The following is a 27,966-nucleotide window of genomic DNA, read 5'->3' on the forward strand; positions in this document are numbered from 1 at the left end:
CGCTGGGAGGAGGGGGCGGGGCGGGGGGGGTGGGTTCCGGCGGAATCGCTCCGCCGGAACGAAATAGTTCCTCCGCCGGGTTCCGTTTGTCACGCACGCGCGCGTAAGGACACAGGCGCACGCGCCGCGCGCTATACGTCGTCTAAAAAGCGTCGTCAAATCATTTGTCGTAACAATAGCAGCAGAGGGCGGTTCGTAAGTGCGGGCGTTCGTAAGTTGAAGCGCGTTCGTAAGTCGGGGGGCGGACGCTGCATCGCGTTCGTAAGTCGGGGACGGACATGCATCGCGCTCGTAAGTCGGGGACGTGCATGCATCTCGTTCGTAAGTCGCTGACAGGCACGGTATCTCGTTCGTAAGTCGGTGACGGGCACGGCATCTCGTTCGTAAAGTCCGGGACGGGCACGGCATCTCGTCCGTAAGTCGGTGACGGGCACGGCATCTCGTTCGTAAGTCCGGGACGGGCATGGCATCTCGTTCGTAAGTCGGTGACGGGCACGGCATCTCGTTCGTAAGTCCGGGACGGGCACGGCATCTCGTCCGTAAGTCCGTGACGGGCACGGCATCTCGTTCGTAAGTCGGTGACGGGCACGGCATCTCGTTCGTAAGTCCGGGACGGGCACGGCATCTCGTTTGAGGCTGAGTTGGACTTACAAGGGAAAGGGGGGATTTAACTAAGCACAGAGGGGCGATTCAGACAATCGTCACCACTATCGTTTGTTGTTGTTGGTGGTGGTTGTGGTGGCCGCATACCGTGTCAACACGTACGGTTTAGCCCGTATTCTTGTTCAGGGAAATTGAGTTTTCAGGTCCATAAGGCGTCCAGCCGTTTCAATTCGGGCACACAAAACATTCGTCTGTTTGTGTTTGACCCCTTGTGATGGGGACTTTGTAGGATGAACTTTGAGATTTATAAGGGCACGGGATGACAAGGTCTCAATTGGTCTCTAATAAGGTAGGGCACTGATAAGGGGTTGACAGGTTTGTAGTGGTGAGTGTACTAGTGGTAAGTGTACTAGTGGTGATTATCTAATTGTGTTTCTCCCTTGTGATGGGGACTTTGCAGGATGAACTTTGAGATTTATAAGGGCACGGAGTGATCAATAACGTCAGAATTGATCCGTAATAAGGTCGGACAACTGATTAGGCGTTGACAGTCACGCACAGCAGCGATCAGGACCCCCGAATACCGTTCCACCCACCCAGCTATGGCTGCAAAGTTTGGTCGTACATGTTATGAAAATTGTTTATTGTTAAATTTGAATCACAGTTCCTATGATCACCGTTACATTGTTTGTATAGCTTTATTTTGGTGATTTCGAAAACGTACGGTTGAGCTATGTTTGTTATAGTACGGAGTTAGCCCGATAACTTTATCTAAATTGTTTTATGGTTTTGATTTAAAGCTTTCGTGACTGCATGGATTCATATTCTTGGTTCTTTCGGTAAAGTCACGTAGAAGGGAAATAATAAAATAATAAAAATAACAACGACGTTTCGACTGCAACACAAGCAATCATCATCAGGTGTGGATTTCCCTTCTACGTGACTTTACCGAAAGAACCAAGAATTTGTCTTATGGTTGTTATTGTTCGACTTGCATCCCACTGGTATTTTTGCACACAGCGTTGAAACGCGGTGCTTTATTTCCGGAAGACTTTGCTCTTTTTCCCCTGGATGTTTCTATTGCGCGTCGTCACTTTAAGATGTTCCTTGTTCATGTTTTTGTTTTGTTGCGGTTGCACCCGAGTCAAAAGCCTTACGGCTCACAGGGCTATACCTAATCAATGAAACTGATATGAAACTGAGACATCTCTCGGTTCCCAGGGTCGTCTTGTGATTACTGTTGTTACATTGTTTTTAAAGCGTTTTCTTGGTGATTTCTAAAGCGTATGGGTAATCTAAATTGTCTTATGATTGTTATTGTTTCACTTTCATCCCACTGGGATTGTTGCACACAGCGTTGAAACGCGGTGCTTTTTTCCGGAAGACTTTGCTGTTTTTTCCTGAATGTTTCTGTTGCGCGTCGTCACTTTCAGATGTTTCTTTGTTCACGTTCTTGTTTTGTTGCGGTTGCACCCGAGTCAAAAGCCTCATGGCTCACAGGGCTATACCTAATCAATGAAACTGAGATCTCTCTCGGTTCCCAGGGTCGTCTTGTGTCGCATCAAGTCGCTTTTCGCAGCACCTCTCCGCCCCCATCACCTCCCGGCTGGCGAGAGGGCGCATTGACGTAGGTGGCGTTTACGCAACTGGTAAACAGTGTGGGGGTGGTAGGGGGTGGGGTGAATGATTTATCCACTGCTGGTCGGTTGTTGTTGTTGCTGTTGTATGTTCGTTCTGACTGTCACGGGGTTGTTAGTAATCCGCTGGGTGGGGCTAATCATGCTGCGAGATGGCACGGCTGGTCCACTTAGTCTGTCAACCCCATGGCACCAGCTGGTTCTGCCCCGTGACCTCCTGCTGTACCTAGCCTGGCACAGCAGTCAACCCATGGCACCAGCTGGGTCTGTCCCGTGACCTCCTCCTGCACCTAGCCTGGCACAGCAGTCAACCCATGGCACCTGCTGGGTCTGCCCCGTGACCTGCTGTACCTAGCCTGGCACAGCAGTCAATCCATGGCACCTGCTGGGTCTGCCCTGGGAACTTCCTGCTGTACCTAGCCTGGCACAGCAGTCAACCTATGGCACCTGCTGGGTCTGTCCCGTGACGTGCTGTACCTAGCCTGGCACAGCAGTCAATCCATGGCACCTGCTGGGTCTGTCCCGTGACCTGCTGCACCTAGCCTGGCACAGCAGTCAACCCCATGGCACCTGCTGGGTCTGTCCCATGACCTCCTGCTGTACCTAGCCTGGCACAGCAGTCAACCCATGGCACCTGCTGGGTCTGTCCCGTGACCTGCTTTACCTAGCCTGGCACAGCAGTCAACCCATGGCACCTGCTGGGTCTGCCCCGTGACCTGCTGTACCTAGCCTGGCACAGCAGTCAACCCATGGCACCTGCTGAGTCTGTCCAGTGACCTGCTGTACCTAGCCTGGCACAGCAGTCAACCCCATGGCACCTGCTGGGTCTGCCCCGGGAACTTCCTGCTGTATCTAGCCTGGCACAGCAGTCAACCTATGGCACCTGCTGGGTCTGCCCCGTGACCTCCTGCTGTACCTAGCCTGGCACAGCAGTCAACCCATGGCACCTGCTGGGTCTGTCCCGTGACCTGCTGTACCTAGCCTGGCACAGCAGTCAACCCATGGCACCTGCTGGGTCTGTCCCGTGACCTCCTGCTGTACCTAGCCTGGCACAGCAGTCAACCCATGGCACCTGCTGGGTCTGCCCCGTGACCTGCTGTACCTAGTCTGGCACAGCAGTCATCCCATGGCACCTGCTGGGTCTGTCCTGTGACCTGTACCTAGCCTGGCACAGCAGTCAACCCGTCAACCCATGGCACCTGCTGGGTCTGCTCCCTACCCTCCTTGCTAGCAGCGGGAGCTTTCGACACTTCGCGTGATAGCCTCAAAGTGCACCTAGCCTGGCACAGGCGCCGTGGTGACGTGGCGAATGGCGGTGAATTGGTGTTGGTGTATTTCAGCACCTATGAAGCCCGGCACGGCACACGAAGGGGTGGGTCGGCCAGCACCACGCCATACGGCGCTGCTGCTACTCGCCAACAGCACTTGCCCCAACAGACTGTTAAAGGCTATATGGGGGATCTTTATCTTTATTGTGTATACACGGGGAGTGGTGGCGCAATGGTTAGCGCGTTGCGCTACGAACCCGGCTACCCAGGGTTCCATTTCAGCTCACGCCCACCAACATCAGTGACGATTATCTGAACTGGTCCTGGGCCTCCCCTAGGTCAACTCAGCCTCAAATAAGTAGCTGGTGCGGTGCGTAGTAAACATCGCCACTGGGGAGACAAAGGCGGCCGAGCGTGGTGCTGGCCACCCCCACACATCACCTCGTGTGCCGTGCCGGCCTTCATAGGTGCTGCTACTAGCTAACATGATTGGAATCATACAGAAATGACATTTATAACACAGATCAGTGGAAAAATCTTGGTTTTGATTTTATTTCTTTTTTTTACTTTTCGTAACAGCTATTTTCATTGGAGTATGCCAGGTGAGGCTCTGCCTCCACTGCCTCCCCTGAACGCACATCCCTGATACATACACTACGTACCGTATATGATAAATTGTAGTGCAAACTTCGGCAATAACCTACGTGGAGTGACTTTGTATGCCCACAGTAATACGGTAATAATAATGAGACATTGTATTCAATTTGCTCATCAGATGGCTTCAAACTTTGAATTGCCGTTCATCAAACAAGAAAATGAAGACAATCCGTACCCAGGGATGGGTCCTGACTTGACGGTGAAAGATGAAGACTCTCACGCTGGTAAGTTACAGCGGCAGCTGTCAATAAACTGTTCAATTAATTGTTGGAGCATCCTCTTTGGTTTTTCGGTAAAGCCATGTAGGTAAAAAAAAAATTATCACAAAATTTTGCTGTGACGGTTCCACCTGAAGACGGTAGCTTGTGTTGCCTCCGAAACGTCGTGATTTAATTTATTTTTATCTACGTGACTTTACCGAAAAAAACAAAGAGTTTGGACCCTTGCAGTCACGAAAACTTCAAATCTAGAATGTTGGAGCATCCTTTGACGCTCGACAACAAACCACTCAACCCTCGGGCGCAGCCTGATCTGAAAAAGAAAACCAGTGCAAGCAGTGATGTATATTTGTTTAGTCTAAGGAGGACATTATGTTCCTTATTGTAATACATTATATGCAAGAGCATTAGCAAGCTGCGTGACGGGTGCCGCAAGATCCGACCGTGTCCGCCCGGTGCTCACCGAGCTGCATTGGCTTGCGGTTGCCAAGCGAACGCGTTACAAAGTCGCGCCAATTCCACACGGACACAAAATGCTCGCTGCGAATATGAACCACAATACCTCGTCGATCTCGTCAAGGGGTGTAAGCCATCATCACGCGAACTCCGGTCATCATCCTCGCAGCAGCGGCTTTTGGCCAACCGTCGAACAAAGACGGTCATCGCATCGCGCTGCGCTTTGAGATGCGCTTCTGTGGGCCGTCTGGAACGCTCTTCCTTCCGATATTAGGAAGCCACTGGAGATATGCACTTAAAATCGTCGTCTAGATTGGCAAACTAATTTCTTTAGAACTTCTTGTTGTTGTGTTTAGTTTGTTGTCCTTCCCCCCCTCACCTCCGATTGGCGCGGTTGGCTACGTACGGTGCAAAAGAACCTGTCACATATATATAATCAAAGACACCGTGTCAGGTCCCTTGAACACAGCTGCATCCGTGGGTGAATAAAGCATTAAGGCGGGGTGTTCACTTTAACCAGGCGGTAGTGGCGGATGCGGCCTGTAATCCAGCACTGGTGGAGGCAGCAGTGAGGGGTTGTGAAACTCCCTTCCCATGGGTGGGCATCGAGGAGCCGTAACCCCTGGCTCTGCCAGATAGAAGGTGGTACAGCATGAATGTGAACCCCACCTGTCCCGTCGCGATTGCCCGTTCGACCTCCGAATTTCGTTCAGTTTCCGGGGCAAAAAATGTTCGGAAATATCGTTCGAACACCGATTTCTTCGAGTTCTGGTGCGTTCGATCTACGAGGTTCTACTGTAGCTTATATTTTTTATGCGCTTGTATAGGAGTAGCTGTGAAGCAAGAAGATGACGGGAGCCTGGATGACGAAACGCTGAGAAGCGTGCCTCAAACCGCATTGAAGGGATCCGGTAAGACCCATTGCTCTACAGACAGGTAGAGTGAGACAGTGAGGCGTTTGTGCTGGAGGTTCCAACGTAAATTTGAAGGCCTTTCCTCGTTCCAATGACGTCTGGCAAGTTGCAGGGTGGTGGGTGCGTGGTGTCCCGTTCACCGCCGAATTTAGGAACAGTGCGCGATTGGCTAAGCGTTAATTTTATTTAGAGAGGGGCTTAGTGGCAGCAGCTCCGTTGTTTTTATAAAGACGTCGTTACTCACCGCAGAGAACCCTAGCGACACGACCGCCGCCACTCCTCGGTAGCTGAATACCAGGCTACGTACCTTCCCTGGTATGCAGAAGGTTGTGGGTTCGATCCCGACCCTGATGCCTGCTGCATATTTGGAGTCTGCATGTCTCTCTCTCTCACCGTGGTCACGTGGATTTTTCTCCGGGTCCTCCGGTTTTCCCCCCCACGTTTAGAATCAACGTCACTACGCGTTCAGAGTATTTGGCTGCTGCTTTAAATTCCCACACGATGATGATGAGGAGCCACTTCGTTGAGCCCATGCCGGATGAAGCTAGTGCGGGGCCTGTAGCATTTGTTATAAAGGGGCTTAGTCAAGTAATTGTATTTTTTCATTTGCTATACAGCCAGATAATATGACAAATCGCTAACCTTAAACACCCAGTCGTTCGTAAAAGTTGATGCCACTTGCTTTATTGCGATAGTACGGTATAGTACTATCGTAATAGAGCAAGTGCAGAATCACTGAACCGGAATTGATAGCTTGAAAGCATTTAGCGCGGGGCCTTTGAAAGTGTAGCTACTTTTGCTACTCCGATAATCCGGCACTGCATTGAGCCATCATTTGCGATGTCCACGTCGCTTCTGTAAACAAGCCACACAGTAGCTCCGTGGAGCCTTGCCTGGTAAAATAAAATTTCTGGCAACATTGCCAATTGATGCTGGATGCAATTACCGTAGAACCCCTCCTCTTACCGACGGTAATTTGTTCCACGAAACCGGTCGATAAGTGATTTGGTCGTTAAGCGAGTATCGGACATACACGGTTCAAGGCTTAATTCGTTCCGATAGCATGAAAAATTACCCCTTTTTCACCCAAAAAACGTACTTCATAATATGTAAACAATGGATATTAATGCATAAAGATACTAACAAGATTATAAACACGTAATATAAAAATAAACGTGGTTAATCGATGCATTAATATTTACTGTACCTACAACAGCCCGTCGTTAACAGGAGAATGGTCGGTAAGCGAACACATTGGGCTTTATGGAGGCACTACACTCCTATACATTACACTACTATACACTATTATACATTACACTACTATACACTACATTACTATACTATACACTACTATATACTACACTATACACTACACTATTCACTATTATACATTACACTACTATACGCTACAATATACACGACACTATACATTACACTACTATACACTACACTACTATACACTACACTATGCACTACTATACACTACACATTGGGCTCTATGGGGGCCCGTCGTTAAGCGATTAGTCGTTAACAGGGGTGGTCGTTAAGAGGGACTCTACTGTACCAGCGAAACATGATGGTACTCAAATTGTAAATGTGATGGATGTACTCTCCAACACAACCGGTGGGGGTGACGTCGTAACTAATCGGCACGTTTTCTTTAGGTGACAAACCTCACGAGCTGGCTGTGTGTCGGGTGGTGGTCGGCGGGTTTACGACACATTTACGTTAACGCGATATAACCTAAAACAAACAAAAAAAGCCTTTATTACGGATAATATTGGTCGCGAAAGCCCTCCGTATCGAACCAAAAATAGTTTAGTTTTACGTACTAGACCTCCCGTCCATCAAAGACCATGTTTCTTCTTCTTCTCCTTGACAGCTCCAGAGCTGAAGATTGTTAAAGTTGAAGCCCATGAGGGTTCAGAGGAGACGGGGAGTCCCTACGGATATGTGGCCACCGCAGACCAGAACTTCATCAAGGTGGAGTTGTCGGAGGAGGATATTGGCGAAGGTGAGGCCACTTCGATCACATCGTCAACTGCAGTGAGGACTCTCGATTATCTGCCGCTAATGACGGGCAGGACGGCCGTGGATAATTATTAAAACATTGCGGATGGTCCAAAAATATAAGCACTTCCCACTAATGTCGGTATAAATGATGTTTTAAGTATCTCTGCCACCGCACAGTTTTTGTAAAATTTAAACTCACAAAATAAATGATCGGACAAATCACTCGATGATTGTTACTCTTTCGATTCAGAACGAACACTAACGACGATCGACCGATGCTCCTGCTTTAGTTATAGTAACACTTTCCTGCTCCCGCGCAAAAGACTCCGCCCACTAAGTGGACAGCAGCAGAGCCACGCCAATCAAAATCAATAAAACTCCGCCCACTGTTGTAAAGCTATGGCAACTACTGTACTGTAGAGGCGATCACGTGGAATTTGGATTAACCAGAGCAACATATTTGTTCGGTTGAAGCACGTGACTTGTATTTAAGATTTCCGAGAATAACAACGTATAGCTGTTTTTAGATTATTAATTTGGGCTTAAGTAAAAATCCACGCGATAGTAATTTATGTCAAAATCTCTGGTGCGTTGTTAATCCGCCAAATCGGATAAACCGCATGCAGATAATGGGGACCTTTCTTGCCAGCATTAAAATATAACAATAGGTTTGACTATTTCTGGCAATAAAACAGGTGTGAAGATGTTAAAACACCAAACAGATGATACAGTCATGTGGCTCAACCACCTCAATGTAAAATTATGATCGCTGCCCTACATCAACGTCAGCCGTCATTATATAACAGGTGTTTGTGCATCTCTATTGACTCTCGGAGACACGGAATTGTGAGGGTTTTCTTTATCGAAGACACGATCACTTCACAGCGATGACTTGAAGACAGCGACAAATTTAAGACACGTTCCCCGGACAACAACGACCCCGACTCCCACAGCAGCCCCGAACCTGGCTCCTTGCCCCTTTTTATCCCCGGCGTGGCCATCCCTCTACCCCTAGCCACGCCCCTACTTGAAAACGCATCAGCGCTGCTGAATTTGCCTATCAAACGGCGTCCGTGGTAGCTTTAGATTTTTCTGCCACCGCTGTGCATGAATAATAATTTATTGATTCGTCGTGTTCCATCGCGCAAGGCTCGAAAAAAATGAGCTCGACTGCACGGATGCCGATCATTTCAAGTGCCACGAGAAACGGCCAAGGGCCTGAACCTTTTGCAACTGCCTTGGACGTATAAAAACCTCCCCAAGTATGCAAAAGACAAATACAAAAATAAAATAAATCTGCGTGCTTTTGTATGAAACTGCAGCGCTCTATCCGATGACCGTCGACAACAAAGAGGCCGGTGCATGGCGAGGAGACGGAGGGGGACCCCACGGACGTTTGTTGGACACCGGGGACCAGAACTTCATCGAGGTGAAGTTATCAGAGGAGGATATTTGTGAAGGTCAGTATCCCCCCCACCTCCCCACCCCTCTACTTTGACGACATCACAGAGAAAATCACATCACTAACTATTTTAAAACTATTTTTGTTATGAGAATAGGTTTTCCCCTTTTTTCTGGCAACAAAACAGGTGTGTTAAGATGTTAAAACACCAAACTGAAACCTTTTACAAGGAATCATATCTGCATTAACCACAATACTTGTCAGGATGCAAACAAAAAACATACTAATATATACATTGTCTTTGAAACTTGTAAAAGTTTTCAGTTTGGTGTTTTAACATCTTAACACCAGTTTTGTTGCCAGAATAAGTAATATTTAAAAAAAAAACTTTTTTAAAAACACACTTTAATGAAATGTACCGTACTAGTAATGGAAGTGTGCTCGAAGCTTGCCATAACATAAGGGACCGTGGTCAATTACAGCCAACGTCAGTTTACCGTGGACAATTAGACCCAAGCCGAAACATAACATTTAAAAAAGATTGTTAAAAATATTTATTTTTTGTTTTTTATGATTGAATATAGTATTGGCATCAATATGACATAAGTATATCAAGTTTGCAGTCGATACAACATTGGGAAGTGGGTTAAAATTGAGTTACAAAATTTGAGGATACAACAACAACAGAGTGAGTTAAATAATAGCGTGTAAAAAGGGGGAAAACCTATTCTCATATTTTGGTACTTGCAAAGGAGGTCCCATGATATTTTTGTTATCTTACCATGTGTAAGGCCCCCCGCTGAGCGACTACGTAGCTTTTTTTTTAAGCGACCTGGCTGTCACAAATGACAGCTCAACAAAGTGGCTTATCATCATCATCGCATGGAAATGAATAGCAGCAGCCAAAGACTCTAACCGCAAAGAGATACATAGAGACCCATAGAGATACGCAGAGACCCATAGAGACCCACAGAGACCCATAATCTAAATGTGTGACATTAACTCTCAGAGAGAAACCACAAACTCAAAATATACAGCAGGCGTCAGGGTCGAACCCACGACCTCCTGCATACCAGGCGTGGTAGTTGACATCTAGCCACCGCGGTAATTCCTTCTGGCGCACGCCTGTAAACCAGCACTGTGGAGGCAGCGCGAGGGTTGGTGGATGACCGCACAACATAAATCGCCAGGAAAAGGCAGTGTGGCAAATGTGGACTCCCGCCGTTACCTAATTAACAGCATATTTACGTATTCAAGGCACCTCATTCAAAAGGACAGGTTTTATTGGTTGGCTACGAACGTGCGCGAAATTTGCTGTTCGCGAGCAACCTCCGGAGCGTCACCGCTCGTTGTCGCGGACACCTAGGAAAGGCCGTAGTTACGAAGGCAGCGTCACTCTAAGCCAGTGGTTCTTCAGCTGGACTGCACGCACCCCCTGGGGGTGCGAGACATGGCCAGATTTGCTTTAGAAGGTAAATAATCTAAACAAATTAATCACGGGGAACCTAAGTAACATATACTTTGTGTCATCAAACCCTCTGTGTTTATTAACATTGTAAAATTTAGTTTTTACGATTGAGAACCAAAGGGGTGCAAGGCTGCTGTAAATGTCGAGAACCACTGCTCTCAGCAGATCCTGATCAAAGAAACGGCAAAGGCGGCCGAGGTGTTCACCACCGGTGCGCTCTCTGTCGCCCATCTCCGCGGCAGATCGAGCGGAAGGGACGGAACTCGCGTGCCAGGAGTGCGGGGAGGACGGCCGCTCGGGAGCGCGGAGAGACGAGGTCTCCCCGCCGGCTCCCAAGCGGCCCGGCAAAGCGCCGGGGGGCGCGGCCGTCGACGCCGACCGGAGGAGGCACGCGTGCGAGGAGTGCGGCAGGGCGTTCGCGACGCGTTTCAAACTGCTCACGCACGAGCGCACGCACACGGGCGAGTGGCCGCACGCCTGCGCCGAGTGCGGCAAAGGGTTCGCCCACCGCTCCTTCCTGGAGAGGCACGCGCGCACGCACACGGGCGAGAAGCCGCACGTGTGCGACGAGTGCGGCCGGGGTTTCGCCCAGCGCTCCAACCTGCGGGCGCACTCTGCGACGCACACGGGCGTGTGGCCGCACGCCTGCTCCGAGTGCGGCCGGGGCTTCGCGCAGCGCTCCAGCCTGGAGGCGCACGCGGCGACGCACACGGGCGAGAGGCCGCACGCGTGTGCCGAGTGCGGCAAGGCGTTCGCGCAGCGCTACAACCTGGAGGTGCACGCCAAGATACACACGGGCGAGAGGCCGTACGTGTGCCAGGAGTGCGGCCGAGGTTTTTCCCACTGCTCCACGCTCAAGAACCACGCGCGCACGCACACGGGCGAGAAACCGCACGCGTGCGCCGAGTGCGGGAAGCGGTTTTCGCAGAGGTTCACCTTGAACATGCACGCGAGGACGCACACGGGCGAGAAGCCGCACGTGTGCAAGGAGTGCGGCAAGGCCTACGCGCAGCGTTCCAGCCTGGAGGCGCACTCCCTAACGCACACGGGCGAGAGGCCGCACGTGTGCAAGGAGTGCGGGAAAGGCTTCTCGCAGCGTTTCACCTTAAACATGCATTACAGGACGCACACCGGCGAGAAGCCATACATGTGCAAGGAGTGTGGGAAGAGATTTACGACCCGTTACAACTTAGAGACGCACTCCAAAACGCACGTTGGCGGGGCGAGGTGCGCACACGGCAACTCGGCTCAGCGGAACGCTCCGGGAACACAACCCGGCGAGGTTCCGTACGCTCCCGTAAGGAGTGCGGGGGAAGAAGTTTAACCGAAGTTCACATTTTGGGAGAAAACTTTCGATGGGATACCGGTGAGAAGCCCCTTTAGGTGTACCAGGCGTGTACGGGAAGGGCTTCACCGATCTCTCTAAAAACAGATGTTCCGTAAAAACTCTGGACTTAAACATATATGCATTTTAGTTTTTTGTCTCCGTTAACCCTCTCCCGTTCCCGATGACGTACGTGTGTACATCATCGTAAACGAATCTGGAGGAAAAACTTAAACAAAGTAACTTTATCGGTGCACCGAGGCTCCCATCACAAGGCCACGCGGGAGGGTCGTGTCGCACAGCTTTGCCGCCGGCTATCGTAGAGTGGCGGCGGTCGTGTCGCTATGGTTCTCTGTGGTGAGTGAGGACGTCTTGATAAAAACAACAACAACGCTGCTGCTACGGCTCTCTAAATAAAATTAACGCTGAGCCACTCGCGCGTTCCCAGATTCGGCGGTGAACGTGGACACCACGTCTCGGAGCGGGAGAAGGGTTAATGGATTTGTTTCACCATCATCATCATCAGAGCCGTGGTCAATCCACTGTTGGATGAAAGTCACCGCCGCCATCCCCCAATGATCCGGCGATGTAAATCATCAACCCAGCTCCGATTTCATCCCACCGTCTCCCCGCCGGATGTCCTCGCAGACGCATTCTGTCCCTCCGCTGCCTTTCCTTATTATTTTAATCGTCGGAAATCATTCCTTCAGAGTCAGAAACGGAAGTTAATTTCCAGCCGAGTAAAGCCCGTAGAGCTAAGAAGCTCTTTATGAAGGGGGGGGGAGGGGGGGGCGGGCGACTCGGCTGGGCGGTCGGCATCAAAGCATTCCACAATTACATATTTTTTAAAAACCAACAATAACAGCGATTATGTTGCGATGTCACACACATGGGCGAGTGACCGCACGTGTGCACGGAGTGTGGGAAGGGGTTTGCACGAAGTTCTACGTTAAAGGAGCAGTTAGAACAAAACAACAGCCGCCGTTCACCACTAAGTGACGGTGACGTCACCACGGCGCCTGTGCCAGGCTGGGTGCACTCCGAGGCCGTCATGGCAAGTGTCGAAGGCCCGCTGGCAGGAGGTCACGGAACAGACCCAGGTGCCATGGGTTGACTGAGATCAGAATCAGAATATTTATACTGCGGGAGGAATCCGATGTCCAGTAGAGACACGGGGTCAGAACGTTATAATATTACACACAACACGACAAAGTATAGGGATGATTGAGATTTAACTGTGCATATCATGATTTTGGATCGCAATTTTAATCGGAAATCTGTTATTTCCCTAGTGGCGCATGTACAGTATAGTCCAATGATGGTGGATGTACACCTATATATTCTATAATGGAAATGAAATATATAACATGCATGAATGTGCTATGTTGTGAATTCGCCTGGCTAGCTTGATGGGATTTCATTGATTGGCTTACTGTGTAGTGAGTATATGTTGTCAAGGCGTGCAGTATTGTTGTGTTGTACGTCGGGGAGATGATTGGTGGCGAGATGCTAACTACCTCGCCTGGTACACAGAAGGTCGTGGTGTTCAATCCCAACCCTTGACACCTGCAAGTATATTTGGAGCTTGCGTGTTCTCCCCGTGGTCGCGTGGATTATTCTCCGGATACTCCGATTTGACCCTCTTTACTCATGAACATGCTGAAAATTTCCACGCGAAGTCGCTTGGTCGAGCTGTCATTTGTGATGGCCACGTCGATCCTGGAAAAGAGCAGCCTCAGTGGGCTTTAGCTACTCTTTGGTTCTTTCAGTAAATTCACGTAGTTAGAAATAAAATAAAACAAATCACATTTCGATAGCAACACAAGCGATCGTCATCAGGCAAAGGAGTCAGCCTCTAAAGGCAAACTGTTTTTAGAGGCTGACTCCTTTGCCTGATGACGACCGCTTGTGTTGCGATCGAAACGTCGTGATTTATTTCATTTTATTTCTAACTAGGTGACTTTACCGAAAGAACCAAAGAGTATGGATTCCTGCAGTCACGAAAGCTTCAAATCAAGATTGGGCCTTACCTGTTTAGATTTTTTTTAGTGCAGTGGTAGTCGGTGTACAGGGTGGTTCAGATGTCATGTGACCCCCAATTAATTGACCCTTAGAATTGTATTTATGTATTGGCATATTCATTTAAGTTTGAAACAAACCTTACTTTAAAATAATACGTTTTAGATAATTAAATGGGGGGGGTCACAGGACATCTGGACCACCCCCTGTATTACAATCAGAAGTTGATTTCCCACCCAACAACATAACAGCATTTCACAATTACAGTACAGATTTACAAAAACATACTTAATAATAATGGCATTTTTTGTTGTAAAATTACATTCGCACTTAACATTTTTGTCGGTTTAAAGAGAACAGAGGGAGATGCCAAGGTGGCTCCCAATCACTTTGGGGCAGCAGCGAAGTGAAATGCCTCTTGATGCAAAATTGCGTGCGCATTCTGGGAATTGTAAATAGCCAATCAGACGCGAGCGCCTGTTATCATGTGTAAATGTATATCAGCCAAATAGTCTAAACGCATGTTTAAGCATTCTATGGCATTAGCATAGAGTATACGGCCGGGTTAAGGTTATGAGTGGCCTAAGGCTAATAGGAGGGAAGGGCCTAGTTATGTAAACGTACTAGATATTGTAAACGAAAATAAGTAATATTTAAAAATACTTTTTTTTAAACACGCTTTAATGAAATGGACCGTACAAGTAATGGCAGAACTCCGCGACTCCAGAAAGTGGCCGCATAACGTAAGGGGCCGTGGTGATTTACAGCCAACGTGAGTTGAGCGTGGACAATTAGACCCAAGCCGAAACATAACATGTAAAAATGAATGTTTAAAAATACTTTTGATAGAATATAGTATTGTCATCAGTATGACATAAGTTTCCCAAGTTTGCAGTCGATACCACATTGGGAAGTGGGTTAAAATTTAGTTACAAGATTTGAGGATACGACAACAACAACAACAGAGTGAGTTCATAGGAAGCGTGTAAAAAGATCGTTAATTTTATTTTTTATGATAGAATATGGTATTGTCATCAATATGACATAAGTATACCAAGTTTGCAGTCGATACCACATTGGGAAGTGGGTTAAAATTGAGTTACAAGATTTGAGGATACAACAACGACAACAACAGAGTTAAATAAAAGCGTGTAGAAAGTATGAAGTCATCAAACACATGTATTTATTCACCACTGTAAAATTGACACATTCATTCGGCTCGCGGTAAATTCATGTAATATGATTCGCTCACGACACTAATTTCTTCAAGAAAACATTATTTTCTTTCCTCTCCTAGCTTTAGCTGTGGCAAAGTCACGAATGTCACCGTGATTCAAAATCACGAATGATGTCATCGTGATTCAAAGTCACGAATGATGTCACCGTGATTCAAAGTCACGAATGATGTCATCGTGATTCAAAGTCACGAATTATGTCATCTTAATTCGAAGTCACGAATTATGTCATCGTAATTCAAAGTCACAAATGATATCGATGTAATTTAAGGTCACGAATATTGTCAACATAATTCAAAGGCAAAACATTTCTGATTGACACACTACCGTGGATTGGAGGGCCTACAAAATATGAGGACGTAAGGCCTCATTAGCCTAAGGGGTTAATCCTGCCCTGGCATAGAGGTTCAATTTTAGCATCAGATCTGTTTTGATTCTCGACTTAAGTTTCTCATTTTCTGCGCTGTAAATAAAATAAAATAAATGTATCTTCAACCCTACGGGCTCTCGCCATTTATTTACCATCAATTTCACATCGTTCGTTTAGCCTACGTTACATATGTCGGGGGTTGTAAAGAGAAATAGTAAAAGTGTACACGTTGAGACAATTAAGAACGGGTGACCGTGGGGTACTTTGTAGATAATTCATTAAACACACATTGAGATGATTGGGAACAAGTGGCCGTGGGGTCTTGTGGAGGTGGATATTGAAATGTTCACGTTGAGATCGAGTTAAAGACACGTGCCACAATCTTGATTTGAAGCTTTCGTGACTGCAGGAATCCATACTCTTTGGTTCTTTCGGTAAAGTCACGTAGGTAGAAATCAAATAAAACAAATCACGACGTTTCGATCGCAACACAAGCAATCTTAATCAGGTGGAACAACCACAGTTAGCGGTGGAGGGCACTGTCCAATTAAGGGCCGGGCCCGAGAGGCTATATCAGCAGAGCGAGGCCCGCTGTCTGAGCGCTTGCCTGTGACCAACATTTACAAGGCGGAAGACATGGGGCTGAGTGTTGCCGGGGCTGGCTGGCGGGGAAATAGTGCTGTACTAGTATACTACACTATACACTGCACTATATACTATACACTACACTATACACTAGTGCTGTACTAGTATACACTACACTATACACTAGTGCTGTACTAGTATACTACACTATACACTACACCATACACTAGTGCTGTACTATACTACACTATACACTAAACTATACACTACACCATACATTACACCATATACTACACTATACACTAGTGCTGTACTATACAGTACTACACTATACACTACAATACTATATACTACACCATACACTATACACTAGTGCTGTACTAGTGACGAATTGGCATGTTCTGTTAACGTGACAACCCTTACCAGTTGGCTTTGTCGGGTGGTGGCGGGTTTTAACGACACAACATATATTTACGCGATCTAACCCAACAAAACCTCTTATGGATGATATTGGTCGCGAAAGTCTACGTGTGTAACTTATATTAGTAGATAGATTTGCGATGTGACTTATTCGCGTGATTTTTCCAATCCCATTGGCTCATTTTGGCTGGCACAAAAAAAACTAATGGGCCAGTGAGGAAGAATCTTTGGGGCTGCCGAATATATGGGACTTGATACCAACCAAGAGCGTGAATAAGTAATGAAGCGTACACATTAGAGGCAATAAAATGTTATTATTTCATTACCTCTGTTCACATTTGCAATTTCTCCACGCAGACCGGACAAGTGGGAAGGCATGCTTACCCACCTGATGACGGACGCCTGTGTTGCGCCCGAAACGTCGTGATTTATTTTAATTTTATTTTATACCTACGTGACTTTACCGAAAGAACCAAAGAGTATGTTTGTTTTCACTAAATGAATGTTTGTAAAAGTTATGTTAATTTACAAAAAATATTTGTTGGAGTTGTTTGAATTTATTTTCGTGGTAAATTTTGGTACTTTTAAAAAGTATGTAATGGTTTTCTAAGAACATTGTTCCTATGAGAAATAAGGGGTTCGACTTACGAAAGTCGACATGCGACCGTCGTCCAGTTACCACTTAGGTCGTAAGGTGTAGGAGGTCGCCTATAGAATGAAAAAAACAATGTAGTGTCCAGTATTGTACATGATAGGAAGACAAATCGCGGTGGGCAGCTGAACCTCGCTGCCTCCTCCTCCCTCATTGGAGGTGGGGAAGACCGCCACGTGGCCTGGGACCCACGATGGACCGCGTGGGAGACAAGATGGCGCCGCGTGTTGTTCTTCCGCGGCAGCGTCAATGCGAGCAGTGCAGTTACGACGCGTATAGCAGGAATCACGCAGTCAACCGCGAAATTTTGAGCCATGGCAGGGGAGAGTGCACGTGATCGGTTGAACTGTACCTCAATAAAGCGCGAATGGTCAAATCCGTGTTGGGAATCCCACGATGGGCAAGGTTTTGGTGCATTTCATTGCTATTGGTGGCACATCCTGTTGTAACAGTACTATTAAACACTTGATTAGGAATGCAAGCATTGTTTTATTGAAAATGATTCCTTGGAGTCACAGATCAAAACACATTCAACAGAGGTTAGAATGACATACAAATCGAGGATAATTCAAGTCGTCTTCAGGATTTGAATAGAAGGCTAGAGTGATTGCGTATTCTAAAAATAGTATGCGTCAAAGCAATATACTGAACCAGTAAATTGGCGTCTGATCATCTGTGTTTCAACTCTATTCATGCGAACAGAAATATGTTCACGAGATAAATGCTAACATCGAGGCCAGCTAGCCACGAGAAGGCTTCAGGAGATAATTTGTGTCGTTTTGCTTTTCCTACTCCATTGAAGTAGCACAGACTACAGCAGTTTACTATATCATCCACAGTTTGGGATGCATGACCAAAATCGCACTACTGTGGCTTGTCTTTAGTTCTCCGTTCACAACGCCCACGGACATGGCAGGACAATAGTTTTTGCATCAACAATATTATTGTGTGTTCTCGCGTGCTTCTCTAAATTGTAACGATTGGAAAACCCCTTCCCACATTCCTTACACACGTGTGGCTTTTCGCCGGTGTGTGTTCTGATGTGCGCCTCCAATGTAGAACGTTGCGAAAAGCCCTTCCCACACTCCATGCACACGTGCGGCTTCTCGCCGGTGTGTATTCGTGTGTGTTTCTCTAAATCAGAACGTTGTGCAAAACCCTTTCCGCACTCCGTGCACACGTACGGCCACTTGCCCGTGTGTGATATAGAATGTGTGGTTAAATTACACCGCTTTGTAAACCCCTTCCCACACTCCTTGCACACGTGCGGCTTCTCGCCGGTGTGTGTTCTGATGTGCGCCTCCATTGTAGAACGTTGGGAAAAGCCCTTCCCACACTCGTAGCACACGTGCGGCTTTTCGCCGGTGTGTATTCGTGCGTGTTTCTCTAAATCGGAACGTTGTGCAAAGCCCTTTTGACATTCCTTGCACACGTGCGGCCACTCGCCCGTGTGTGAAATAGCGTGCGTGCTTAAGGTAAAACGCGTTGTAAACCTCTTCCCACACTCGTTGCACACGTGTGGCCTCTCACCGGTGTGTGTTCTCATGTGCGTCTCTAAACTAAAACGCGTTGTAAACCCCTTGTCACACTTCTTGCACACGTGCTTCCTCCCATCGGTAGCCACTGCCGTGCACAACGCGATGCCTTCAAGTGCCTTCCCGCACTGCTTGCAGGCTTGCAGGGTCGCGTCGCCGGTGCGTTCCGCTTTGTCCGTCATCTTTGTTTTGAAGCAATTGCCCTTCCCACATTCTTTGCACAGGAGTTCGCTTTGCTGTGCTTCACCTGTTGCATGTTTTGAAAGATGTAAAAGTGCATTTAAATTAACCGATGCAAGAAAGGTAAAAGATAACCGCCAGAAACAGAACCAGTAACATTTTATGTGATCCTCCTGCAAGTAGCCTCGTCTCTAACTCCCGCCCTGTCAACTCTGTCTTAAGGAACGCTTAATCTTAACCCTTTCCCCATTCCGAGACGTCTGCAAGTTACAGGGTGTGTGTCTCGTTCACCGCTGAATCTAGGAAAAATTGGCAAGTGGTTAGCGATAATTTGATTTTGAGAGGCGTAGTAGCGCAGTTTTTAAAGATATCGGACTCATTTTGGTCTCATTTTGAAAGGAAATTGCTATAAAATTCTATTTTAAAAAATGCGAAATTTGATTTTTTTTGGTATACTATGTGTAAACAAAAATTATTGTTGCTGTAAATCAAGATTGGAAGATATATACATTTTTTTAATCATTGTATAAATGATTAAATTGCCAAGAAAATGGTATATAAAACTTTGCCACATAATAATAAATATTCAATGGTAAAAAGAACGAGTTGTAAATGTCAGTATATATATTATCTTTCTTAAGGTTATTTACTAAGATATACCATTTCTTTGGCATGAATATAAAGACAAAACACACATGTAATCATATATACACATAGATGTAATAATATAATCAAAAGTATGGCTGTACTCACCACCTTCTTCCTTGAAGAGCTCTTTCATTCACCCCCCACCCCACCTACCAAACTACAACCTCAGGTTGTAGATTTTTTATATTGTGGCTCTTCATTTCTTATCGGTAGGGGGAGAGCCAAAGAGGTTAATTCCCTCTTGGAGCCCGTGGCCGTCCTCTTTGAAGCAGTGTCTTTCTTCCGTGTTGACGGGGGCGGCGGGGTCCAATACTGTTTCTGGGAATGGTATTGAACGAAGCAATCTCCCCGTAAACACAGAGGAATCTTGCATATGTTGCATTCCCAGGTGGTGTCACGCCGCCGACCGTTCCTGTAGCACACCCGGCATCGTCGCTGACTTGGCATTATGGAGGTCATGGCATGCTCCGTCACTTGCGTTAACCTGCACGAAGGGTCAACAAGCCTTGGCCTTTTGTGCTTCAGAGGAGCACTTGGAGAAGGGTCATCTAGTGCCTCGTCGTCCACGTCACTGCCAGGTGCAAGCCGCTGCCTTCTTGTGGTGGATACATCTGAAGGCCCTGCTTCTTGTTCGTCTCCGGTGGCGGCGGTGGTGGTGCTGGTGGCGGCGGTGGTGGTGCTGGTGGCGGCGATGGCGGAAGCGGTTCGGGCGACGTTGATGCGTGGGGTAATGGGTGCGCTGACGAGTGCCGGAGGCAGGTCGGTTGCATGGGGGATGGCATCTCCACTTACGGCCCACTCCTGAGGATCGAAATGAATGAGGGCGTTGAACAGCACCTCATGGAACGCGAGCAATGTCATCTTCTTTTCGTCTGTGCTATATTTCTTGTACAACACGTAGGCATTGTGCAGTGCCATTTGCAGGAAATACAGCACGATTTTCTTCGTCCATTTATGAGTCTTCCGCGTGAAGTGGTAGTATTGGATCATCTGATCAAAATGAACCACGCCCCTCATGTGGTCCATGTAGTCCGCTATGGCATTAGGTCGCTGGAGCTCAATTCGACTTAGGAGTGCAGTGCCATCCCTCTTCCTGACCTTTTGTTGCCGAACGAAGTTGTGAGTGTCGGCATTGTGAATATTGGTTATAAGTGTGACCAGGCGCGTGTTCATCCAGCATATGACAAAGGTATTTCCCTTCCTCCTGAAATGAATGCTGTCACGTGGAATCTTCATTTTTGCCAGGGCTTGCAGATCCTTTGGGGCTCCTCTTGACAGCCTCAAAGTGCCACAGGTATGGACTCCATGTTCATAGAGTTCTTCTGTTAGCTTCACCGAGTTGTAGTAGTTGTCCATATACAACTGGTAGCCTTTATCGAGCAGAGGTCCCATAAGTCCAAACACAATGTTGCGAATTGACTTCTCAATCCCCACGTATATGTCAAAATCAAATACATATCCTGTCTGAGCCTCGGCAAGAATGTAAAATTTGATGCCATACTTTTCAGGTTTCTGCGGGTTATAAACTTTGAAAGGCAGTCTCCCCTTCCATTCCAGCGTGGCCTCATCTAAAGATAGTTCCCTGTTCGGGGCGTACAACGCCTTGAATTTACTTTGAAAATATTCCATGACCGTGCGCACTTGCAGCAACCGGTCTGTGTTGTCGCGAGGCACTGCACAGCTGTTATGGCAATTAAAAAATCTCCCAATGCTTTTGAAACGCTTGCACGACATTGTCTCCCTGAAGGCTGGCATCGAATAGGGTTTCCCTGTTGACCAGTACATTGGAATTTCGGGAAGAGATGCAACGCCCATCGCCATGGTTAGTCCCAAATAGTTTGCGATGTCCATCAAATTGACACCTTCCCACCCTGCACTCTCCTCTGCTGATTTGTTTGCCAAGGCACAGTTAGCATACGAATTGGTTTCATTCGTGAAAAACATGAGCAACTCCCGCGTGATAAACAGCTGAATGAAACCCAAAGGAGTGGCGGGAACCGGTGTCTGCATTCCTGGAACTGCGGTGAAATCGAGCAAGCGCACTCCGGCATTGTCTTCTGTCCATTCTCCAGCACGTGGTTGCTGCTGTCCGCCATCACTGGCTCGGTCCTCATCTCCACTATCGCCATAGGTAGGGGTGGCCCACTCCCCCAAGGGTGAGGAGGGCGGGAATGGCCGTCCACCTCTTCCATGGCCACGTGACCTCCTTCCTCTCCTCCGACCAACATCTTCTTGAAAGGTACAGGACGCCTCCTCAATGTCGCTGACACTCTCGTCGGTATTGTGTTCAAGCACAAATTCTCGAGCGGGCCCAAAGGCCGTGCCTGCCTCATGAGGGCCATGCACAGCATCATCTGTAATGGCGGAGCCAGCTACGCTCCGAGAAGGTATCCCTGTTTTCTCCACATCTTCGCGTGCACTAGACACTGATTTTTGGGATGGATGCATTTTCGGCATGTTCACCAGTGTTCTCAGCACCACTGATAAAATAAAAATTAAAGAAATCAAATAGCACCGAAAATAGTGGTGAAATTACGTAAAGAATACAACCACACTGCAGAGAACTACAGCGGCACGACCGCCACTCTATGAAAACTGGCGCCAAACTGAGCCACACGGCCTCCCACATAGCCTTGTAGGAGCCTCGATACGTCTTCCAACCAGATGATGTACTGACATAGATAGTTTATGATTTTTGTTAATTAATATTTTACTTGGTGCGCACACGTCATCGGAATGGAATCGGAAGGAAAACTTAACGTTACACTTGTACGTCATCGGAATGGGAAAAGGGTAAAGGAGCCCAGTGTCCAGCCTCAGTGGCAGTCCTAGACTAACAAACCCACATTGTTTGCATACTCCGAAATCACACTTATTCACTGTAACTGCATTTACCCCCCGGCTTTATTGCTATGCTAACTCCATTCTGTGGTATTTAAGGATACATAACCAAGTACAACATCAAACAACGTGGGAGACAAACACAACTTCGGCAGAGAAAAATATTTTGCTGCCCGATATCCTTGAATGAGTCTACCCAGTCTGTCGGTACCTTCCCCCTATGTAGCACATCTGAACCATACCCAACATACCTCCAACACTTCATCCCTCTATGCTGTCCTTCTGCTATTCTTGACCGGTTCGAGCCCAATTTTTATTAAACATCTTCTGACCACATAATACACCGATCATCGAGCATAACTTATTGCTGTATCTCTCATTTTCCATTCCTAAAATTGTGTTCCTTTATTGCCCAATAGGTTAATTAGAATGGCTACATACATTCTCAAATATTTTCCTCAATTTATTCTTAATTATGTGTTTCGCACTGTAATACCCATTTTGATATGTGTACCTTTGTTGACGAGGCCTCTCGTGGTTTTAGATAACTTGCCCTTCCTCAAGAGTCTCACAGAAAAGCTCAGCAATTCACAAATAGGTTGGAGCGTAGATTACCATTATTTCCCTTAAGGATGGTAGTAGATGTGGTGATGCAAGTTAAAATTATTGATCAAGCGAGACCTTGACAATGTACTCGAGAAGTAAGTTACGTTGTGTCATCCTCAAGAGCCATTCTCTGATGTGATGTGGAATCGTACTGACTGGATGAGTTCAATGAGGACATTTATTTTACTGCAGCCACGACTCCAGTCGTAGCACGACTGTAATAAGACTGGTGACAAAGCAAGAAGACAATGCATTGTCTCTGTTACGTGACCAAAGGAAACTCACCTTCACCAACGTCATCCTCTGATAACTCCACTTCGATGAAGTTCTGGTCTGGAGTGGCCGGACATCCGTGGGAATCCCCAGTCTCCTCTGGCCTCTCACCGTCTCCTTCAACTTTAACAATATTCACATCTGGAGCTGCGATATATAAAATTTCACAATGGTTCCTTAATAGATGGGGAAAACAATGCACATGATAATGCTATCAAGCTGGTCAGCTACAGTCGTTTATCCGTATACCCTTATAATTCGTAATACAGGCAGTCCCCGGGTTCCGGAAGACCCGACTTACGGGAATTCCGACTTTACGGAAATGCTCCCATATATCATGGAGAAAAAAAATCAACACAGTATGCGGAAATGTTTGCGTTAGTTACGTAGGCGCAAAGAGTGCAGCGCGGTGAGGTTGCGGATGAATACCGTGGAGCGAGGTGTAAGGTGGCCCCACCTTACGCCTCGCTCCACAAAAATGCCACCTTCCCCGAGCTTTACGAGGATTGAGGTAAATGGTCCCCGAGTTTCGATTCCTGCTCACAGCCAACACCAGTGACGATAATCTGAATTCGGTCATGGGCCTCACCGAGGTCGACTTAGCCTCAAAACGAGTACCAGGTGTGGTGTGTAAACATCGCCACTAGGGAGACAAAGGCGACTGGGCGTGGTGCTGGCCACCCACCCCCTCGTGTTCGTGTACCGTGCCGGCCTTCATAGGTGATCGCTAACAGCACTTGCCCCAACAGTCTGTTAAAGGCTATATGGGGGATCTTTATATTGTCCTTGTGCGCGTGTGTAGTGACATATACTGTCACTATGCTGTAGCGCCGGGTACTGGAGGGACACGTGACCGGGGGCCAAGAGCCCCGCCTTCATACAGTAGGGGGCGGGGCTGAGGGCGTGGCGAAGCCACGACCAGGAAGATAAAGGGGAAGCAGGGATTGGGGCTCGTCTGTGAAATCAAGCCTGTGTCCCACGTCTCATCCATCGTCTCCGGGTCTTCGTATCACCTAATCTTGATTTGAAGCTTTCGTGTCTCTGGTTCTTTCGGTAAAGTCACGTAGATAGAAAAAATTATAAAAGAACACGACGTTTCAGTCGCAACACAAGCGTCCGCATCGTGTCCTTTTTTTTTCGATCTACGTGAAATTACCGAAAGAACTAGAGAGTACCGTATCACCTACTACAGAACCAGAGTTACGTTTAGTGTTACCCCGTGAGGGAAGTTGTTAATAAACGTGTTGCCTCCAACTCCAGAGTGTGTGCCTCGGTGTACAACACTACACGTGTATGAAGTCTAGGCCGAGCCTAATGCACGGTAAACAAACATTCAGAAGTGGCTGCTTTCTGTTAACAACGAAAATAAAAATGATTCGTGGTATTCATAAAAAATTGGATACAGTATGTGTTCCATTAATTTAATTACGGGTAGTGTTAGGGTAGATATTCAATGAAATGTAAGAATCATAGGGTGCAGAGCATATGTACAGCGATACGATAGAGGTAGCGATATAAAACGGACGACAGTGTGAGTACTGAGAGAAAATGGCTGGGGAGGCACAACTATTCCCAGCTATGGTATTTTCTCTTTAAATTTGGGGGAAAATTGTTCAGTTTCCGACATACGAAAAATTCGGGTTACGGATTGTTCTCTGGACCCGAACACCTTCTGTAACCCGTGGACTGCCTGCATCTTGCCTTTGTTTGGCTCTTAATGATTGGTTTTGCTCTACCAAGCTGTATGCAGGGATCTTACCATCTTCCTCCACTTCGCTTTTAACCACAATGTTCATTATCTCAGTGCCCAGACTCCCATCATCTTCTTCCTTGACGCCGGGTCCTGCGTATACACACGCGTTCACACTGGACTGTCACAGACGACAACTTCCAGATGGTGGCAGAGCCACAGATATATCCGGGTGGTTCAGGGTTCTATTGCCGTGATGCCTCGTGTCACTTACACCGCTTTTCCAGTAGCACATCCGAGCCTCGCCAAGATCAATGGCACCGTGGTGGCGAGATGTGAACTACCACGCCTGACATGCTGCAGGTCGTGGGTTCGATCCTGACCCCGACACCTTTATATCTGGAGTTTGCATGTCTCTCTACCTATGGTGGCGCGGATTTTTCTCCAGGTCCTCCATTTTTTCCCTCCACATTTAGAAACTGCATTTAGATTATTCGGATACTCTACAATTTCCACATGATGATAAGGCACTTCGTTCAGCTATCTCTTGTGGCCAAGTCACTTCTGAAAAAGAGCTACATAGCTCAGTGGGGCATTAACTGCTCAAATAAAAAGTAGTTTATATATATGAAGTTAACTTTGTACTTTTAGAACCAGAGATGAAAACTAAAAATCTGACATTTGCGATTCCCTGATGTTGGAGTGTATGTGTGCCTCTAAAAAAAAAATATTCTCATTTAATACTGAGATAAACGAACTATTCCTGTAGTAAATAATTGGGGCAATTTATGCTCTTTTGGTATCACTTGAAAGGGCGTTTAAAGGTGGTTTAATAGTTTAAAAGTTGTTCAAAGCCAACCCAGGGTGGCTCTGGAGGCCGAGTTATGCCAAGTCGCTGATAGATGCGTCATGCATGGTGGTCCCATATGCAGGGTTTCCAGATTGAAGCCCTGCTCAGCTTTCCACAACGGCGAGATTGGGCGCATGCCGTGTTATTATTATTACTACTACGATTTGGTCAGAGGCAGTGCGATCTTACCAGAGAGATGAGTCCCCGTCACGTCAGGATACATAATGGGGCTTGGAGTTTCATCGTTTTCTTGTTTGATGAATGCCAACTCAACGTGTGAAGCCATCTGAGAGGAGATAGACACCCAGAGACACCTCGTTAGATGTGCATCAACAACATACAAAACAAACTATACAAAGGCCGTAATTATAGTATATATTGGGGGATACACATCAAATATGCTCAAAATGTCCCCCCCAATATATTGCTATAAAAAATTGCTATGCTATGGAAATTAAAACAACAATTTGCTAAACCTTGGTCACAATATCTGGACTTGTCTTCATATATATCAATGCATAGATTTATATTTATATGATTATGGTTGTTCTAATCCCTAATCTCTGCCATTACATACAATGAAACAAGAAATGGTAAAAAGAGTAAAAACAGAGCAATGTAATACAATCCACTATTAGACATTATTGTAAAAAATAAAGAAAAAGTCCATCCCATGTATTAGTGAATTTTTTTTATGGGACCCCCAGACCCCCTGGAAGATTTGGTCCCCCCCAATGTTGACTCCATGGCTATGGCCTTCAACTATACCCACATAGTTATGAAAACAAATGGGACAAGTGATGTTGGTCACCTTTGTCTCCCCAGTTGCAATGTTTACACATCACAAAGACAAAGGTCTCCCCGTACAACCTGAACAGACTGTTGGGGCAAGTGCTGTTCGTGAGTAACTAACTATAAAGGCTGGCACGACACACGAGAGGGTGGGTGGCCATTACCACGCCCGGACGCCTTTGTCTCCCCAGTGGTGAAGTTTACTACACACTGGGTACTCATTTGAGACCGAGTTGACCTATAAGTTACATAGCCGCATACACAAGGCGATTGAAGAGATGATATCTAGTGGTGGTGATGCTACTGTTGCTGCGTTGGTAGTGCTGCACAAACACAAATAACGAACACGCATTCGTCACTAACACTCTGCGCACGCGTGTGTGGGGGAGGGGGGGACCTGTACCGTACTGGGCGACGTTTCGGGCTACGGCTCCTTCTTCAGAGGGCGCAGAGCCCCACGGGGCGGGGTGGGTGGAGGCACACGAAGGCGACAAGATGCAGGGATAAGACTCGAACCGTCTGTTTAATAAACTATGCATTACCCTTTCCCGTTCCGAGGCAACTGCAAGTTGCAGGGTTGGGCCCCGTTCACGCACTCGCGCGGCTCACACCGTCAATTTTATTTAGAGAGGCGTAGCGCCGTTGTTTGCGAAGACATTGTACTCACCGCAGAGAACCGTCGCGACACGACCGCCGCACCCTACAATAGCTGGCGTCAAACTGTGCCACACGCCCTCCCCGCACCGCCTTCTGAGAGCATCGGGACGACTTCCGACCGGAAGACGTACCGATGAAGTTTTTTTTAATTGTAATTCTTCTTCCGATTCCGTTCCGATGACGTGTACGCGTGTGCACGTCATTGGAATGACGTATGTGGAAAGGGTTAACCCTTTCCTGTTCCGATGAAAATCTGACAAACAGGATGCAATGTTTTCCAAACTTTGTATCAAATTTTTTTTTATGTTTCACAAATGTTACGGGCTCCAAATAAATGGGCTTTAAAAAATATATACGGACAGAGTAAAAAAACTCACACTTGCTCCATTATAGGATTGAGATGAGATGGTGATTGACGGTGATGCGATTAGTTCTGGTAACAGAACAGTTGGAAGTGGCTAAGGAGGGGTTTGGGTGGTGATAGGGGTTGGGGTAGTGATAGGGGTTGGGGTAGTGATAGGGGTTGGGGTAGTGATAGGGGTTGGGGTAGTGATAGTGGTCGGGGTAGTGATAGGGGTTGGGTTAGTGATAGGGGTAGTGATAGGGGTTGGGGTAGTGATAGGGGTTGGGATAGTGATAGGGGTAGTGATAGT

The 27,966-nt window shown here is 47.1% G+C and overlaps 2 protein-coding genes across 4 annotated transcripts; one reads left to right on the forward strand and one right to left on the reverse strand.

Moving 5' to 3' along the window:
* Window positions 1–76: 76 nt before the first annotated feature.
* On the forward strand, window positions 77–15,714 carry LOC144735541 (uncharacterized). 2 transcript variants are annotated; one of them, XM_078617964.1, is made up of 6 exons: window positions 77–2,252; window positions 4,284–4,389; window positions 5,667–5,750; window positions 7,636–7,767; window positions 9,089–9,226; window positions 10,879–15,714. In XM_078617964.1, the coding sequence occupies exons 2-6, from the start codon at window positions 4,284–4,286 to the stop codon at window positions 11,958–11,960; spliced, it is 1,542 nt and encodes a 513-aa protein (XP_078474090.1). In that variant the 5' UTR covers window positions 77–2,252; the 3' UTR covers window positions 11,961–15,714. The 2 variants fall into 2 exon arrangements, with proteins under 2 accessions (XP_078474090.1, XP_078474089.1); XM_078617963.1 differs by having other exon boundaries at window positions 77–2,230.
* A 1,996-nt stretch (window positions 15,715–17,710) lies between these two features.
* On the reverse strand, window positions 17,711–27,455 carry LOC144735546 (uncharacterized). Of its 2 annotated transcripts, none has more exons than XM_078617979.1 (5): window positions 27,324–27,455; window positions 26,054–26,150; window positions 25,084–25,167; window positions 23,337–23,471; window positions 17,711–19,023 (listed from the first exon to the last, which is right to left on the reverse strand). In XM_078617979.1, exons 2-5 carry the CDS (start codon window positions 26,148–26,150, stop codon window positions 18,134–18,136), a joined length of 1,206 nt encoding a protein of 401 aa, XP_078474105.1. In that variant the 5' UTR covers window positions 27,324–27,455; the 3' UTR covers window positions 17,711–18,133. The 2 variants fall into 2 exon arrangements, with proteins under 2 accessions (XP_078474105.1, XP_078474104.1); XM_078617978.1 differs by lacking the exon at window positions 27,324–27,455 and adding an exon at window positions 27,060–27,313.
* Window positions 27,456–27,966: the final 511 nt, after the last annotated feature.

The sequence above is a fragment of the Lampetra planeri genome, chromosome 55 (genome assembly GCF_965212315.1).
Source record: "Lampetra planeri chromosome 55, kcLamPlan1.2.h2, whole genome shotgun sequence".
Lineage (NCBI taxonomy): Eukaryota > Metazoa > Chordata > Hyperoartia > Petromyzontiformes > Petromyzontidae > Lampetra > Lampetra planeri.

Coding starts and splice junctions, on each gene's coding strand:
- LOC144735546 (XM_078617979.1), bottom strand. CDS start 26,150: ATGGCTTCACACGTTGAGTTGGCATTCATCAAACAAGAAAACGATGAA. Junction 23,472..25,083: donor AAGCGAAGTGGAGGAAGATG/GTAAGATCCCTG, acceptor TATATATCGCAG/CTCCAGATGTGAATATTGTT. Junction 19,024..23,336: donor AGAGGATGACGTTGGTGAAG/GTGAGTTTCCTT, acceptor AACATGCAACAG/GTGAAGCACAGCAAAGCGAA.
- LOC144735541 (XM_078617964.1), top strand. CDS start 4,284: ATGGCTTCAAACTTTGAATTGCCGTTCATCAAACAAGAAAATGAAGAC. Junction 5,751..7,635: donor AACCGCATTGAAGGGATCCG/GTAAGACCCATT, acceptor TCTCCTTGACAG/CTCCAGAGCTGAAGATTGTT. Junction 9,227..10,878: donor AGAGGAGGATATTTGTGAAG/GTCAGTATCCCC, acceptor TCTCCGCGGCAG/ATCGAGCGGAAGGGACGGAA.